At 47.3% G+C, this 18,908-nt stretch overlaps 1 protein-coding gene across 3 annotated transcripts in view; it reads right to left on the reverse strand.

Annotated features, from left to right (window-relative positions):
* AKAP12 (A-kinase anchoring protein 12) overlaps positions 1-15,746 on the reverse strand; it is a 32,281-nt gene extending 16,535 nt beyond the window's left edge. The window contains exons 1-2 of one of the 3 annotated variants that reach the window (XM_072856105.1): positions 15,553-15,746; positions 5,798-5,984 (exon numbers count right to left, since the gene is read on the reverse strand). In XM_072856105.1, the coding sequence (XP_072712206.1) occupies positions 5,798-5,984; positions 15,553-15,705 (340 nt within the window). In that variant the 5' untranslated portion in view covers positions 15,706-15,746. Of the gene's footprint in view, positions 1-562; positions 653-2,492; positions 2,675-5,797; positions 5,985-15,552 lie in introns of those variants that run through there. The other 2 variants (XM_072856108.1, XM_072856106.1) reach the window with 2 other exon arrangements.
* Positions 15,747-18,908: the final 3,162 nt, after the last annotated feature.

The raw sequence follows: 18,908 nt of genomic DNA on the forward strand, positions 1-18,908 counted from the left end.
TTCATTCAAGATTTTCAGATATTTCTTCTTTCATTTCAATGTTTCAAGAAACAGCACTACAACTCAAAAACCAGTAAAGTTCCTCTAAAATTGTTTCATTTGTTTGTTTTTAAACCAGAAGGGTCACTAGCCATGGCTCTGATACACAGTTACTGTAGTAAAAGATTCTTCCTTAAAAGAACTCACAGTAATAAACTGCTCTCAAACCAGTCCAGCTGTTCTGCTTGGGAACCAAACCAGCATGCTACAAATATTTATGAAATTTCACAGTTACCCATGCTGTCCATGTCTCACATTCAGTGACTTGGTTCCGCTTGTTAAAATAAAATGTATTCACCAAGCACAAGATAGATGCAACACTAGCACTTGAGTATTTGAGGAAAAAAAAAAAGTCTGCTCTGCTAGGAACAAGGACAGGAGAAGCAATATAGGTCAGTGAATGTCATGACATTTTTGAGAACCCCTAATGATTAATAAAAATGCACAATGAAAAACAGATTGAAAATTTTCTTTGTCAAAACGACTGCATAAAGAGTAACATAAGCACCACAGACAAACTCACCACAAAGGAGACATCGCTGCATCTGCACAAATTAGACACATGATAGCTTAAGACATTCCCGCATACCAATAAGGAGAGGTACTCTGTCCCTTCAAAGAAATGGTAACTTGTACTCCCAGCTAGATGCAGTTCTTGCAAAACGTACTACAGAAGCAGTTGTGCTATGGTGAAAATCCAAGTTTCCACAAGAATTATTAAATAAGGAACACCTCAAACGATCAAACTGTGCAACCCTATAAAGAGATTGCTTTTGAAAAACAGTTTAACCTTTAATTACTAACAATAAAAGGAAATTAAAAAAAGAGAGAGAACCCTTGAGGAAAAAGACTCAGCATGTGATAAGCTCATTAAACATCACGTTTAATGAAAACCCTATTGTAAACAGCAGTAGGATATCTCCCCCACTACTAACTGATTCAAATCACGTACAGTCCTCCCCAGGGTCAGCTCCAAACGGAGTCGGACTTCTACAGGCTTTGTTGTCAATATGTATTGTAATGCTGAAGCATTTTGCATGAACAAACTCCCACTATTTGTTGAATTCATTCACTAGCTCTAGTAAATAAAATAAACGCAAGCAAATAATTATTAATATGATGAAATAAAAAAGATTTCCTAGATTGCTAAAGACATAGATCATCAATCTGTGAGAAATTCTGACGCAAATTAGTTATCTTTAGGAAAAGAGCGTCTTTTGATTTTTTTTTTTTTTAAATTTCATAGTGCCACTTTGTTTCCCAGAGGCAGACACAAGTTTGTGCAAAACCAGCAGGGCAAGATAACGTTTTTTCCTTTTAATTCTTTGCTCCTCCAAATACTATTGTCTTTTCAGAAAGCCCGGTTAGTTTATGGTGTTAGCTCTCACGCTTCAGTGGCTCATGCACTACTTTCTTAAATAAGATGTACAGAGTTCAATGCACATAGCATCGAGTTTTTGATATCTCTTTTGATATCAGGCTGGCATCCTGCCGCCACACATGCATGTGTACACACCCCCCCCCGCCACGGTGTTAACCTCCTCTGGATTTTCCTTTGTTAAAATTAAGACAGCTATAGAGTAACAGCTATAGAGTAACAGCTATAGAGTAACAGCTATAGAGTAACAGCTATAGAGTAACAGCTATAGAGTAACAGCTATAGAGTAACAGCTATAGAGTAACAGCTATAGAGTAACAGCTATAGAGTAACAGCTATAGAGTAACAGCTATAGAGTAACAGCTATAGAGTAACAGCTATAGAGTAACAGCTATAGAGTAACAGCTATAGAGTAACAGCTATAGAGTAACAGCTATAGAGTAACAGCTATAGAGTAACAGCTATAGAGTAACAGCTTCATTTCTCCCATGCAAATATTTTTTACAACGTATGTATGAAGCCAACTTCTACGTTTCCTTCAATTTCACCAAGTTTAGCTCTTCAGATATTTTACTGCATTATTTCTTGATTATCATAGAGCACTGTATCTTGGTTATCAAAACAGCATCATCAATACGGTCACTATCTCATCTTTCTGTTCCTCCGCCCCGGGTGCTGTGTCATATCGCGGGACTGCGGCAGAAAGCCTGGTTACCCCCTCCAGGTTGAGAAAAGCCTTGCATTACCAGTACCACATCAAGTGTCCGACTGAGGTGACAAGACGCTTCAAAGTGTCAGCAGCCTTCACTTGGGAGCGGCTCTCGCTGCGACAAGAACCTTTCGGCCACACCTCGTAGCCGCTAACGCGCCGCCAGAAGCCTGGAGTGCGTGGAACACCGCTTTCGAGAGCGGAAGGGGCACCGGGCACGCACGGCCCAGCAGGTCACCGCGCTGCTGCGGCAGGCGGGCCCCGGCGCCGCACACGCCGGCGCCGGCGCTCGGCAGCGGAGAGAAAGTCGCGACAACCGAAGGCGCGTACAGGTTCGCCCCGCCGCGCCCCGCCGCGCCGCCTTACCCGCCATGGCCACGGCCCCCGGCATTTCTCAGACCACGAGAAGCGTCCTCCTCGCGCTCTGCGGGCCCTCCTCCCTGCGCGGCGGGGACGCCGGGGCGCGGGGCAGGGAGAGGGGCACGGGAGAAGGGAGAGGCAGAGGCGGCCGGGCCGCCGCCGTCCCGTCCCACCGCCCCGCCCCGCCCCGCCCCGCCCCTCCCGGGCAGCGCCTCCGCCCGGGGGCGGCTCCCGGCCCCGCCCCTCGCCCGCCCGGGCCCTGCCCCCGCCCCGGGGCGGCTCCCGGCCCCGCCCCGCCCCTCGCCCGCCCGGGCCCTGCCGGCTGCGGGGCTGCGGCCCCGCTCGCTCTGCTCTGCTCGTCCCGGCGCTGCGCCGCCGGCAGTTAACATCCGTATGCCTCAAAGTATCCGCCCTGAAACTTTCACTTCAGGCCCCGACGTCCGTTTCCTCCGAAGAGAGGAGCCGCCGGCCGCGCAGGGAGAAAGAGCCGCTTCCGGAACGACGGACCGCTGCGCGTCCCGCCTCTGTCACGCCTTCTTGCCGCAGCTGGCCACAAAGTATCCAGACCAAACCCCGATAGGTGCTAGTTAGAAGCCCTAAGTAGTTTACCCCCCATAAACAAAGAAAGCCACACGAAACACTTTTGTTTCTCCATCCTGAAACATTTGCTCCCATTAACAGTCACTCAGGGGCCGGGGGTTTTTGGTGTTTTCGTTTGTTTGGGGTCTTCGCAATGGAATCCTCTACGACCTAATCACATTATAAAGCGTCCCAAATTCTGCCGTCAAGAGTTTCAGAACGGTATTACTCTGGGTTCTTGTAGTATAGCAATGTAGTGCTCCAGCAGCTCTTACTGCTCGTAAAAAGGGATGCAACATGATAAAATAAAATGTAAAGGATCAGTATCTGATACAGCTGACCTTCTATTATAACAACAGTATTTCTACCGATTACACTGCATATCTCCAAAATTCTGATACACAGATACTTGGGCCAGCTGTTCACAGCCTTTGCCTGTGGCTCCGATTGCCAGCACCAACTTCCCAGTAAATTAACTGGGAAGTCTGCTAAATTAAATCTGATAGTGGCAACTTTGATGAGTCTGGATCATCTCTCAAATGGTCTTCTCAATGTGAGACTCAAATAATGACAACAAGAACAAACCAATCAACCCAAAAAAACCTTCAATGACAACAAGAACAAACCAACCAACCCGAAAAACCTTCAATCATAAACATTCCTTTACCGTAGGCAATTACCTGTGTTGCCTCAGTGTCACGATGCTTTATTCCTGGTTTTGTAGACTTTGCAAACAAGATGAAACAAAGAACGAGGGGGGAATGTGAAGAAGTGTAGAGCTAAAACAATATACTTCTCTATGTGGAGAGATTTCTCCACATGGAGCATTTAAGAGATACCTCTTCCCCACCTTTATTCATCTGCCTAAAGACACATGGACCAGACTCCATAAAGTCCAGAGGGGTGGATATAAACAGTTATGAATACCTGAATGTAGTCTTTACTTGAAGAGCTAACTATCTTTTCAATGCTTGACCAGACAGGTTTTATTTGTCTCTGCGGATGATGTTGTTCTCAGCTATTGTTACCAGAAAATACATGCTGCATCGCCTGCATAAAGGGCTTTTTTACTTTGAGAGCAAACCCATAGAATTGTTTTCCCTTTCACATAAGTTGTGCTACCATGTAGGCTTGGTTCCACTGACAACAGTAAAATAAATCCCGATTAAAACAGCAACACCACACAACCACAAGAGATGATTATCAAAGAAAGCAAAGACTTCTCAGGCAATCTACTCACGTACGAATTCCTAATGCTATCTATGTCCACAACACGTCATGCATTTGGTCACATGTAACTATCTGCATTCAAAGGGAGATTCTCACCTCTTCTTCATTACACATCCTAGGAACACAATTTCTGCACAACTGAAGCTACAACCCAGAATTATTCAAAACTAATTATAATCTTTGACTATTAACTTGAAATTCATGCCCTTTTAAAGGCCTTCTCTGTTACTTGATCCAGAAGCTGAATAGCAACATAAAATCTTCTGACACTACTTCACATCATCGGGTATTTTCTCTTCCTTCAAGACTGTTTAATGAGTGTCCCCTCCCCATCCCTATCCACTTAAGAGTAAAATTTTAAAAGAGAAGCAGTGTTTATCATGAGTGAAAGATAAAATGTGTTGCATCCCATTTTTACAGTGCCAAAAGCCTCTAGCAATATGATTTTTAAAAAGCACAAAAGCTCAGCATAAAATATGGCAACCTTCTATTGGGATAACAGTGTTATGGCAATTGATCTGAAGGCGTGGCAAAGAATTGCCTTGACTAGAATTCAAACCCCACAGTACCCTAAGGGCTACACAAATGCCTTAAGCTGCTCTACAGGCTGACACTGAAGAATGCGCTCCATCCTACCCTTTCCCCATCCCTCCCCTGCTCTCTCACACCAGCATTAGTTGCCTGCTCTGACGGAAGAGTGTTCCTCCCTCTTGCCACCCCTGCCAAAAAGGTCAGCGTGCAGCGGGATCGCCGAAGCGGATCTCTCACTGCGTGGCTGCAAGCGGGAGCAGAGGGAAGGGGGCAGCAGCAAGAGGCTGATGAGGGCAGGAGAGGTGGGCTGCCAGTCTGCACGGCAGAAAGAGCAGCACATTTCTGCCTGTGCAGCGAGGCAAGAAAGAGATTCCCAGGACAGAGCAGACAGGGGTGCCTACGATGAGAAAGGTTTTGTGGTCAAAATGCAAATCTGATTAAAAGCAGTAGGAAAGGGAACTTTAATCAAGGTAGAGCAGATGGATCAGCAGCCTGTCCCTTCCTGTGAGTTCAAAACAGTTTATTAGCATTAATATCACTAATGAATGAACATAAAAGGATTTCTGCCCTGTGAAGGAAGAGACAGGGCTATGCAGGAGAAACGCCTAACGTAAGAAGTGGAAACTGAGCTGTTCCTACAGGTGAATGGTTGAGAGATGGGCAGCAGGCAAGCAGAGGCACTGCAGGGTGCTCTGAGAGCGGAGAACCACCCCTAAGGGGGAATGGGGAGCATCCCCCACCGCTGACACCGACAGCTTCAATGCACAACCCGTTTGTTATCTGAACTCTGCTATGGAGAAAACCTGTCCCAGCAAAACAACGCCCTAGAAGAAGCACTTGAGCAACCAAGAGATCACTTGAGCAACTACCTGTTCACTAGGAGATGGCTAGTTGAGCCCCATTTCAACTTCTCACTCCATTTAGCATCCAGGCCTCTACAATCTGTCCATTGAACACAGGTTTTTACTTACCATTTGTTCCAGAGGCCTCTGCTTGCTCTCCAGCTGGTTCTTGGAGGGGTGAAGCCACCTCTGGCTGCTGCCCATCCAGCTCCTGAGGTGCTGTAACAGCTTCTGGCTGCTGTGGCTCCTGTGGTGGGGCATCATGCTCCAAATTGTCTTCATTAACATCAGGTACTGGTAAACTTGCATCTAAAACCTGCAAGGTCAAGTATTGGTTGTAGGGAAGGAGAAAGAGAGAAGGGAAAAAAAAAAAAGGAACATCAATATTAGGCCAGTTCCCCCCCCCCCCACAGAATATTGTTCTTTCATTCTCATTTTGCATATATACATGCAAGCATTTTGGGAAATAAATACTTCTGTGCAGTATTCCTCTTTTTCAAAATTATTAACTTTAATAAATCAAAGTACTTCCGTGAGGAAAAAAACCCCACCAATTCATAATCTGGGACTACTTATGTCACTGTTCTCTCACATGAAATATGTGGAAGAAGCAAGCCTTACAGACAATGGCCTATAACCTTGTGTAGAAATTGGTTTCTAGCATCAAGGAAAACTCCAGGGTAACGTGAATCTAGCTGATGGAAAGATATTTTTCATTCTTCAAAATGTCTGCCACAATTGCTCTGATATATGCATGAATCCTGTCTTCATTACAGCCTTTGGTATCACTCCTCTGCGGATGTGCTTATCTTGCCATCTTAAACAATACAACTACAAAGAAACTGAACTATTCAGGACAGAAAGCAGAACATATATATAATATATATATACACACCATGAGGAAATTCAGTGAAACTGGGATTAAAACTAGAATTTTTGGGCCTCAGTTATTAGGCAGAGATTATTCTTACAGGGGGGAAAAAGCTTTGCAATTCTGTGGGACTCTGCACTATAATATTTGAAATATTTTTTCTAGATCTGCTTATATGTGTAAAAACAACCAACTCTTTTTCAGCTTCCACATTTGATACGTTTTAATTATTTTCAGAATTTGTATTGGCTTGCCATATAACAAGGAAAATACTTTTTAAATAAAAATATGCTTCTGAAAGTATGAAATGTGTTGTGGTCCTTAAAAATACTTCCTTACCTTTTAATTATTTGTTTAATTAACTAGCTTTCCAAGTGATTGTATTACCTTCCAACAGAAGCCATTTCAACTAATTAAGCACGTCTTAAATCTCTATTCCTGAAGCATAGGTTTAAAGTTCCTCTGGTAGAACAGCAAACCTTAATTACATATCATTGTCTTATTACTCAGCTGTACTCCCAAAATACTGCCATTGAAGCCCTGTTAATTAAGCGAAGGAACCACAGATACATCCCATCTTTCAGTGTCATGTAACATCCAAACGCTTGAAGCGCCAAACTGGGATTAGAAAGATGCCACATTCCTGACGATCCTCTTCCAAAACCCACTAAAACAAGCTTCTGAATGGGGAGATTCATTTATTTATTTTTATTAGCAATTAGCCCGCTGCAACGGCATTTCAAATCAACACACCAAGTGCCGGGCAAACGGCTCTCCTCTTATCATTCCACCGCCTTTTCACGTGCCGGGCGGGATCCGAGAGAAGCGCTGTACCCCTGCTTCCACGGGCAACAAAGTGTGCGTTCGGGTTGCCAATTTTCAGTTCAGAAGCCCTTAATTAAGTCAAATTGTTTCCACCTGGCGTTGCTGCGCTCCTCAAAGCTGCCTTTCACAGCCACATAATCCACCTCACAAAAAAGGACCCCATTCTGCTCTACTGCCAACACCACAGATGGAATAATTTGGCTTCAGAGTTTTCACATGCTGAGACCAGATATTAAATAGAAGAAATACGGAATGGCTCAACACTCAGATTACATTCCCGCTTCTCACATCATCCTTCTCATAAATCTAAAACACAGGAACTCAGGAGGAATAAAAATGCCACACTGCCGAACAAAGGCACGTAAACTCTGGGCAGCTCTTCTGCAGCTGCACACAGCATTAACTGAATGGTAGTAACAGATTAAAGACTAGCAACAAATAGACACAGAAAACAACCACCTAATTCTTAAAGGGCTTTGAGATGCTCCAATACAAATTTATTAAAGGACTTTTTTTTTTTAAATGAGAAATTTTACTAATTCATTCTTGTAAGACAACTGCTAGTCCTGCAAACACAAGAACAACCTTAACTTTACTGGCTCTGAGGGCACTCGGCTATCTGAAGCCACGGATATTTCAAGATGACACCCTCAGAATTAGCACCAACAATTCTTTGCAGTCACAAGAAAGGCAACGGCGCTGAATATCTTAGCACTCCTCACTGTATTCAAAGATTTCCTTGCCTTTCTTTCCAAACCTCCCCCAGTCAGCAAATCATTTTAAAGCTAGAGTGACAGGTATAGACGTACATGTACAGACACATAAAGTCTACCGTTTGCTTAAGTGCCTAATATGGACCTGTGGACTCTGCAAGGAACCAGTACAAAGGAACTGGGTACCCCAATGCAGTACAACTTGTCTTCTTTTTAAGTTGAGCCCCGAGTGTTATGACAAAATATTAACTATGGTAACACTTAATATTTCCCCAGCTCTGAATTTATTCTACAGTCGTGATGCGTTCAGTTAAACAGTGACTATATATGATCCCAAAGATTTGTGATCAAAATTCAGAAGTCACTGGATCTAGCAGATAACCCTTTGGATCCGTAAAATGTTGTGTTCCAGTGTGAGGAACAGAATGAAATGTAAAAACATTACTAAATGTAAGCCTATAAGCAGTTCTTACTACCAGCTAGTATAGTTATAATCCCTATTCACTCTGTACATAAACTCAGTTTTGAAAGCAGGACCCATCAGTCACAACTGAGTAAAAATATAAATACATGAAAAACCTCAGTATTTTCAAGTTTGACCAGACCTGCAGTATAACCCTACCCTGCCAGGGAATAAGGACCTTTTTACCCCAGTCTCTTGGGAAAGAGTTTGATGTGATTCTTGGCCATAGAAAGGCAAATTTAGATTTTCAAATCAAGTGTTCTGCTTTAAATAATTGAATAATCAAAACTAATAAAACAATAGTAATTTTTGCAAATTAAAATGCGTGCAAAGGAGAAGAAAATATGCATCTTGGGCGGGGTTGTAATGTGAAGGGAGACACAACAGCATCATTAGTTTAAAAAAAAAAAAGGTTTCTGTTCTGAGAAAAGTTGCTCAGGCTGTTTATGAGGGTCAGTGCAGTCTGTCCCACTGCATTAGTCCTCAAAAGAAACTAATTTCAGTTTTCACTGACATTAACTGCTTCATTTCTCTGAAGGGATCTAAACCGCAGTTTAGTCCAATTATGTCTAATTTAGTGAGCTGTGTTCTTAATTCCATTGAGAATAGTTGTAAAGCTTAGACAAATATAAAGTCAAAGTTTAGAGAGATGGGTGAAAACCTTAAAGACAAAATTAACGGTATTAGGAATCTCATTATTCAGCTCTGTGTATTTATGTACAGGTAACGAGACATTACAGTTGGCAGGTTTATCAACATTTATCAGGTTTCTGCGGCACACATTCATTGTTCTCCTTTGATTATTAATTAGTTTATGAATGTGCTGTCTCATAAATGCAGGAGAAAACAGAGAGCTGGTTATCCAGTTCACTGATCCTTCAGCTTCTTCATTCCCAAAACAAAGGGCCATCAGTGAAGCAACACTTCAGCTTCTGTCATGCCACTACTATGCATCATGCATGTATTTTTAAAATATTTCCCTCATATCCACCACAAAGGTGGAAGCAGCTAAAGGGCGGACACACAGCTAATGAGACTAAAATGCACAGGGCTTGGTTGCCCACATCACTCTAACCAACAGCAGCTTCTGCTCCATTTTGCATGTAGCATTAGGTCCAACTGTTGGACCCCACTAAATGCATACAAAATTCAAAATGTATAAGGTATGGATGAACAGCAGGTCCCTGATCTCTCTGTGTACGTTAGCACATGCTTCATTCATGCGCTATTCTGGAGGGGCTAGCAGCAGCACCCAGCTTCTTCCCCCACCAGCATTCACCACCATTCCCAACATTCCTTGTACCAGACCCAAATCATTCCAGGGATTCCTCGCACCAGGCCCAAACGCACCAGAGTTAATTTTGCCTCATTCTGTTAATCCTGCTACACTGATTCTACATTAGATTACTAAAATAGCCAGATCCAGCTGTCTGAACAACTGAGCAAACTAACGGTCTCTAATGGTCTCTAATATTTTTCCTGAAGTTTGATTTTGAAACTTTGGGAAAGCTTGCAGCACTGTTGGTCTGCTCTGGGGGTCTGCTCTTAACACACGCTGCTTCATTAAAAAGATCTTCAAACACCAACATTTGGAAAAAGACCTGAATTTAGGTCATTCCAACTCTTTGTTCACAGCAGTTTGTCTTGGTTTGCATTAGCTAAGGCATTAGAGGTTCGTGGGACATTGCAACTTCCAGGTGGAGAAAACATAAGGCCCTTACTCTATAAGGCACGTAACAGCATACTTAATTTCAGTACCTTATTTCTGGGTACTGTCTCCTGCAGACAAAGCCAAGAGCCTTCTCCTTACCTTCCATTCCCTCAGACTTATCCTCTTCTGTCCTAACTCTCAGCCTGACTTCACTGTGACACCTCCTTATGGACGACTACCCTCGAAATCCACATGGCTACAACAAAACCGACAGTTTTTGCTCCCAAATCATCTCTGTGATCTCTTTTTGCAACCTGTGATGGAAGCATGGCTCCCAACCTGTCATTCTGGTCCACACCTTAAGCTGATCCAACCTGAGCTCCTTCCCAGGCCTCACATCTTTCAGCTCTTTCTGCATAGCAGTCCTCGGACACCACCTTGTCCAAGCATCCACATAGGTACAACTCATCCAGACGCTAAGGATCAGTTAGAACAAGGACTGAGCACAAAGCAAGTTATTCTCCTTTCGGTGACTACAACCACGGCTTGCATTTCCAAACAGAAGGACTTTCAAAGACCCGACACTCCTCTCTTTGCATCTCTTTAGCCTGCATCACATCAAACACAAGCTAATTGCCTTGGCTTTCAAAGTGCCAGGACACTCCCTCTACCACCTCCCTCTTATCTCCTGTATCATTAGGGGGTTATTTCACACTTTTGGTGGATCCATGACACCAATTTCCATTGTGCATTTTTTCAATTAAGCATTTTTATGCTTTCTCCCCAGTCACCCCACAGGCATGGGCTGACCTCCAAACCTTACCACCGAACTACATCAGTCTCTTCCTTCCCAGTCAGGAGAGAAGTACTGAAAGGGAATCAGACCCTGCTGAACCAGGAGAACCCTGCGGCCTCATCATTCAGACTAAATGCCTCAAACTGGGGCTGTTAGAGACGCAGTCTAGGGACTTTCCTCTGGTACCTGATTAAGCTTAATTTTACCATCGCTAATGTAGTATTTTCAGGCTGACTCAGCTCCCTCACCAGAACGCAGTTGTTTCAACAGCAGATGTAAGTCTGTCCCAGCTGTTATTTGTCAGGCGCTCAGACAATAAGACACTCTGACATCTCAGCTGGTAACCTCTTTAGAAGAGACAGTTCCAAATATTTACTGTCTAGCAGACACTTGCTCTCATTACAAGGCAGGTAGCATAATCAAGTTACTACTCAGAAATGGGAACCATCCCGAAAACACCGTTTGAACAACTCACTGCTCTTGAGTGGGGGCCCTTGCACGTGAACAAGCCAGGAATTCATCACACGACATTTTAAAGCCATCAATTCCCATAAAAGATTATCTCTGCCAAGCCTAGATTTTGCTGCAAGAATAGGTTACTAGCAGGCCAGTATTTTTCCAGATTCTCTCTTTAAGTTTCCCTATGCTGTTTCAGGTAGCTGTTCCAACACAGCTCTGCTCCCTCAGCAGGGCCGCAAAAAGAAACCAGTATTAAAACTGGTACTTTGAGCTCCTAAACAAAATAAAAGCGGGGGACGATCACAATTGCTTTAGCCGAGATGTTGGTAGGATGACGCAGCTCTCCTTGCATTGCCCACGTGGCTCGTCGTTGCTTTCCGCCCCGTGGGACCTCAGAGGACACCGCTGCGGGAGCAGCGTGCTGGCATCTTTTTCCAGCTCTCCCTGATGCTCAGCATCCAAAGGGGAAGTCGGGCGAGAGGTGTGTCACTGCTGTGAACAGAGAGGAAGCTCACAAGATGGAGATGCCCGAACCAATCTAGCCATGTGCTGCCACCAACAGAAGTGCCACCCAGCTCCCTGCCCAATCCCGGTCACAAGGTCCTGCCTGCTCCCCTGCACCTCCTGCTTCTGCTGTCCAAGTCCCAGAAGCCCACACATCTTGCTAAATCAGCAGAGAACAACCTTGCCAAAGAAGCTGAACAGCTTTCTAGGGGGTTAGCTCCTTGAACCAGCTCACCCAGTGCCAGAAGCAGCAGCAGGGAAGCTGCAGGTGCCCCAGGGAGGAGGCAGGAGCACAGGACCCATCCCATCAGACACCTCAAAGTTTTTGTTGGTCTGGGACACCTGAGGTTTGTCTGGTCTCCTCTGTGAGACTAAAAAGATCTTGTTCCCACTTCTAGCACTATTATTATTGAAATCTGTTAAATCCTTCTCAGGCCAAGCTTCAGGCCTCTGTGCTGCTCAGGGCAGTCTGACGGGGAGGTTTCACAAGCAGACAGGGTCTACCAGCTCACTGCCGCCAACAGGGAACGTTTTTCCATTTCCCCTCCTGCCCTGCTGCAGATGCTTGCCTTGTCCTGGCTCTGGGTCTCACCTGGGCATCGTAGGAGTCAAATGAACTCACTAATACCTCAGGGAACTGGCCCAGCACACAAAAAACAATCCACTGTTTCCTGAAGGGTTACCGAGCTGAACCTGCTTACGGAAAGGCAAGATGAGGACCAGACACGGTGAGAGGTGGGACTGCAGCAGCTGGGGCAAGACAGGGAGGAAGAAAAGGAGGGGGAAAAGAGTATTGCTGCTCAAACAGCATTGCTGCTCAAACAGCAAGGAGGTAACTCCATCAGATAGATGAGCCTTCTGTGGGACCACACCCTGTCCCTTGCTTTCAACAGGACTTTGGGTGTTGATTCACAAATCCAATGAATTCCGTTCAGGCATGCGAATGGATTAGTTCCTCCAGGATCTGTCACGCTCCCCTGCAGAGGGGGCTTCCCGCAGCGGGGTGGCTATGCAAGATAAGGAGCAGCTCCTCCACTGCCAGAGTTTAAGCCTTGTCTGCTACAGTAAAAAAACCCCACCAGTTTCAAGTCCCAGTAACATGCTGGGCCGGAAACTCTGGAGCTGCTTTATGTGTAATTCCCCAGCAACTTGTGAAAGGATGGGGTGAAGAGCTGAGGCCCTAACCTGCTGAGCCCACATTTAACCTGCAGTGCTTGCGAGCCAACACCCAAAGGCTCCTGAATACCTCTGGCACTGTAGACCAAGTGCTCTACAAGGTCTCACACCTCCTGGGCTGTAGGAGTGAGAAACACCGAAACATGTACTCCCCCTTCCAGTAACTAGGACACCTCAAAAGCTGCTACCTGGCCAAAGAGTCACATGTGAATAACAAAACAGCTTAAAGACTATAAACTTGGCCCTTTCTAGAAGAAAAGGCAAACAGGTTTTCCATCTTGTACAAAATACAACTATGGCATGAAAGAAACTTGATTAAATATTTTGAGGAATTTCAAGTGACAAAAAAGCACAACCGCTGTGAGATTTTATAACCTGTATTAGACTAGTTGCCTAGACAATTTATTTGCGATTGACTTGCCGAGGGTCACTCAAGTTGGGTTCCATTAAAGTCAGTTTTCAAGTTTTTCTTCTAAAAGAGGGGGTTGTGATAAGTGTTTTAATTTGGAACTTCTCAAGAAAGAAGACCATCCTTCAAAATGTCCCCATTGTATCTTCTGCAAACAAATTAGTTCTTTGACAGATTTCTCCAGGGGCATTGCAGGATCTGACAATTTTCAGATTCAAAGGGCTGAAGGAAATAACGATGAAAAATTGTGTCACAAATCTGCATGAAACTACCTTACTGTAACAAGAACAGACTAAATGAGATACAAAAAAAAGTATGACTGAACTTCATTAAAACTTATTTTTCTTTTTATTTAATGTAATGGAAGGCAAAACCAGTTGTTTTAGGACAGCAGTAATACAACTTATTACAGCAGTGAAATGATAAAAAGAACTTCCCCACCTTTAAACAGTTCTGCTTAAGTAACAAGGCAAAAATCTATTAGAAAACATTTTTCCTAAAGTGCCGAAGACATAAAACACCGTATTAACAACAATAATCTGTGTTTGAGAACAGCATCAATGGTATTCTCTTTTTTTGGGGTCTCAGTTCCATAACTGGAGAAATATGGCTATGAATGTTATATCTCTTCTTGAAAGTCACACTATCTTCATTTTTAAAGAATCACAGTAGCCAAATGCTCGCCCTCTGTAAATTCACTCGTGTCTAAATTTCAGCGTCTGAATTCTAAAATTGCCCACCACAACTGCTAAATATTTTGTTAACCAACACCAACCCCCAACACCTATTTGGTTAAAAAGAAAATAAAATCAATCAAAGTTAATTTAAAGTTCGTTCTCAATGTGGTTTTCAAATCTGTCAAAACACACACAAGGAGGTCTAGTGGCAGCCAGGAACTATGGGAAATTCAACTTGAAAGTTAAATCTGAACCACAAGGTCAAAGAAACAAAGTCATAACCAGTTCTCAAGCTCCAACACACCCACACACCAGCTACAGAAACTTCTGAGCAACCCTGCTCTGAGGGCCCAAACTCCGGAGAGCCCAAAGGAGGGGATCTCGGTATAACGTGGCATTATTTCTCTGCTGACAAACTAATGTCTAACCCCTAAGCAATGCTGTGTAAACACACAGATGCACATAACCTCCCTTTCAGTCCCAGAATCCCCCAAACGCGCCTATTCCAGAGGGATAAATGGGTTCATTCATAATCTATTTTTAAGCACCAGGCATGTTTTAAAAGAATTTCTTTCAATTCTTCAACGTCTTTATTAAAAACAACACATACCTAGAGCTCCTCTACTCCCTGCTGGCCGAGAGTTAGCCAGTCGCTCCCCTTTCCCCCCTATGCGGTATGACACCACGAAAGCCATCGCTACAGCCCACGCCGCGGCCACCGCCGCCCCCTTCCCCGCCCGCCCGCGGCGGCGGGGGGGAGGCTGCGGCCCAGGTGAGCCTGAGGCGGGGGGCGGCGGGAGGGGCTGCGAGGGCGGGGGGACGCACCGAGGCCGGCGCCCGGCTGCAGAAACTGCAGCCCCGGCGGGCTGGCGGCGGGCTGGCCGCGCCCCGACGCGCCTCCCACCTGCGTCCTGGGGAGGGGAGAGGATGGGGGCAGGCTGCGGGAGCCCCGGGTACCGCTGCGAGCGGCTGCAGGACCGCAGTCAGGAGGTTTCTTGGCGCAGACCCCGCCGCGGGTAATGGGTGGGTGCGGCCCTCCTCCCCCCCCGCGGCCGCACACAAAAGCGGCGGCGTCCCCGCGGCCGCCCTCGCCCCCCGCCCCGCCGCTGCTGCCGCCGCCGGCGGGAGTTTTATGACTGCGGCGCTGGCCGTGGCGCAGTCCCGGCCCCGCAGCCGCCGCCGCCGCGCCCCGGCTCCCCGCCCGCCCCGGAGGGTGCCCGCCGGCCGCGGCAGGTGCCCGCCGCCGCGGCGGGAAAGTTTCCCCGGGCCGGGGGTGCGGCGGGAGCCGCCGCCGCCGCCCCGCGCCCTCCTGCCCCGGCTCCCCGCCGCCCCTGCCTTACCTTGGCGGGCTCCGCCGGCGGCTGGGGCGCCGCCGCTTCTTCTGCCGGCAGCGGCTCCGGGGGGGTGCGGGGGGGCCCGGCGGCGCCGGCCCCGGCCCCGGCCCCGTCCTCGTCCTGCGGGGCGGGCGGCTCGGCGGAGCTGCCGGCGCCCATGGCGCTGCCCCGCGGCCGTGCGGAGCTGCGGGCGGGGGCTGGCGGAGGGCGGCGGCGGCGCAGCCGGGAGTGAAGGAGCCCGGTTCTCCGCGAACTCCTTTAGGGAGCGAGAGGAGGGGAGAAAAAAAGGAGGAAGAAAAAAAAAACGAGCGAGCGAGAGCCAGCGAGGAAAATCACCTCCTCCCCTGGTCCCCCCGCCCGTCTGCCTCTTGCTCCATCACATGAGCAGAGCCCCGGACACGCCTTGCAGCATCAAATCGGGCTGATAAGGAGCGGCCAAGGGGGGCAGCGCCCTGCGCTCCGCCGCCGCCGCCCCGCCGGCCGGGGGCCGCCCCCCTCCCGGGCACCGCCGGTGCCGCCGGGGTGGGGACACCGCCCGGCCCCGGCCCTCCGCGGCGGCACCGCGGCGCTGACTCAGCGTTTCAGCCCCCTCCCCGCCCTCGCCGGGACCGCGACCGGGACGAGCCGCCGCCCGCCAGCATCCCCGGGAGGCTCCGGCCCAGGCGCTGCGCCCCCAGCCCGGCCGCGCTGCCCGGCACCCCCGCGGGGCTTCTGCCGGCTCCTGACCCGAGGGCTCGGCGCCGGGGCCCCAAGCCTTCAGCGGCATGGGCTTGCGGACCTCAGCCATGCTGGGCCCGTCTGGGAGAAGGACGTCCAGATCTCAGCTGATGCAGAAAAGTAGGGTCCTACGTCTCAGGCAACTTTGGGGAAAAAAAACAAAACGGGTTTTTTTTTGTCACGCAGGACAGGTTCCCTTCTATTAATTCATGCCCGATGACATGGCATAAGCAAGCAAAGCAAAGAACACGGTAGTTTCTCTCCTAGCCCAGAACACACAAAAGCTTCTTTTCCCCTGCCACAAAAGCAGGACCAACGTGTACATAGGCATGCTCTTATCCAGTACTTTCCCAAAGTATCGGCAGGGAAATAGCACATACATTAAAATAAACCAACCACAATGTGCCAAATGGGTAGCAAACAGATCCATTCACTGTTCTTCATCATAAGTATAAAATCTTTTTTTCTAAACGTGTAAATCTGTCCATCCTCTATGGAGTTCATGGTTAAAACCAGGTATGATCTGAAGAGTTCATAGTACATACTATAGAACCATGGACAATTTCCTTTAGAACATTTAAACCAGTCCTCACCCTCCAAAACACAGGTTCATTCAGAAAAAAACCATTATCTTAAAAATCCATTCTACAAATTGCCTGATCTCCACACACTGGTCAGTTTTTTCCCTAAAAATATCAAGACATATCAAGTCAATGACTGAAAAAGCCCCTGCAGCAGCTCCCCTTAGCTAATACGAGAACCTACCAGAGTCCTTGGCATTCAGCAGAACAAAACTGCTGTTGTGGATCACATGGATGGAATCAACATCTCCCCCTTTCTGCTCAGTCTCGCTCATTTTCAGATCAGCCTTTTTTCTTATGTATGTGCGTGTATCACAGCAGGAGCACGTTGTCCTAAAGCCACTTACCTGCCCAACAGTTTTCTTAATATTTCATTATTTGTTCCTCATCTCCGGGAAGTTAGTATTGGGGCATTTGTTTCACAGGAGAGCAGGAAAAGTAAGAAGGGAGTGAAAATCAGTGATGCGGTCACCTGGTTCAGGGAGGTGGAAACAAAACCCACCGAAAGCCGTGGTTAACCCTAGGCTTTGCCAGGCCGGAGCTGCTGGGGAGCTGCACGCCGAAGGGCAGAGCACTCCGCTCCTCACTGCAGGACCAATTTCTAATCTGCTCTGGCCTCCAGGCAGCCTTTGAGGACAGAGGCACAGCCTGGCAGCTCCAGAGAGAAGAGCCAACAGGTCTAAGCTTTCAGTAGTGTCTAACGGAGTCTCTGTAGAAGAACTTCCCCATAGCCACCTAATGCTCCTGGATCACCCATCAGCCAGCACCCACGACAGGGGAGCGAGGAGCCCTTTCCCAGCTTTTCCTGACATCCTTCGATGCCCACATCTCTGGTGGAGGAAGAGCTGGCACCACCTCCATTTCCCACCGAATCTGCCTTTCTCCCTGCCTTCAGCTGCTCTTTTCCAGGTGCCGCTGAGCGCTGAGGCCAGCCCGGCTGCTGCAGGGCCACCTTGGGTTCCCCTTCAGCCACGGACCCTGGGCGCAGACACAGAGGTCTCCTGGGTTTTGGCGAGGGGAGGGCCAGCCGTGGGGCTCATGGAGCAGCCAGGAAGGGTGCATGCGGCGGGAGGGAAGATCAGGGATTTGCCAGGCGGTTTCTCAAGAGGGGAAATGTGACATAATTCAAGGTCTGTGCCATATCGTTTCTCTTTTCACTGCTCATTGACCACAAAATGCTTTATTCGCAAGCAGCTAGAACACAGCCTGCTTCCTCCTTCTAGAATTGCTCTTTAGTCCATTTGCTCATGCCTGGTGCTGCCTGCTCCATGCCCAGCGGTCTGAGAGCTCAGCAACACTGCAAGCTGAGTGAGACCCCCCTCAACACCCATCCCCTGGTCATTTTGTGAATGCAGATTTCTTCTTTTTTGATGGAACTCTCCAGCTACATCTATATGGTGAAATAAAATGTGCTGTGGACTGCTTTCTGGTTTTAAGGTTGAGCAGTGCAGCATGGCTTGTGTGTACATGCCTAACTTCTCCCCTCTCCAAGCCAGTAGGTCTCTGCAAACTTGTGGCGCAGGCAGCCATGGGCCAGTGTCCCAGCCCTGTTTAATCCCTAGTATTAGGGCACAGCTTCCATCTCCTTTCCTTTTGCATTTATTTCTTTATTTGCTTGTGTTTTCTTTCCTGGAGTAAATATAGCATGGGGACCTTAAGAGAGATATCCAACATCCCCACGCTGGCCCAGAGGCCGGTCAGTTCCCTTTTAGCCTTTCACGATGCTCTGTGCCCTGTCTGTACAGAAGGAACCGTGATGAATGACAGGTCTGACTCTGGCATGTGTCGGCCTGTGTTTCTCTATCTTCTGCCTGTGTGCTAGAGCGGTTATTGTCCAGACCTTTGCCCTGAACACTGCAACTGCCTCTTGCTATATCGAAGTGTTTTTCAGGCACGAAGTCTGTTTCTCTTGACAGCCTTTCCAGTGAAGTAGAGTCACATATGCTTCAGATGATCCTCTTCCTAAGTCACCAAGTGTTGGCGCTGAGGCAAGAATATTGAAGCTCTTGACAGAAGTATGTATACACACTTTTTAGGATGAAACCAAGGAAGCCAAAAAGATAA

This window comes from Ciconia boyciana, chromosome 3 (assembly GCF_034638445.1).
Source record: "Ciconia boyciana chromosome 3, ASM3463844v1, whole genome shotgun sequence".
Lineage (NCBI taxonomy): Eukaryota > Metazoa > Chordata > Aves > Ciconiiformes > Ciconiidae > Ciconia > Ciconia boyciana.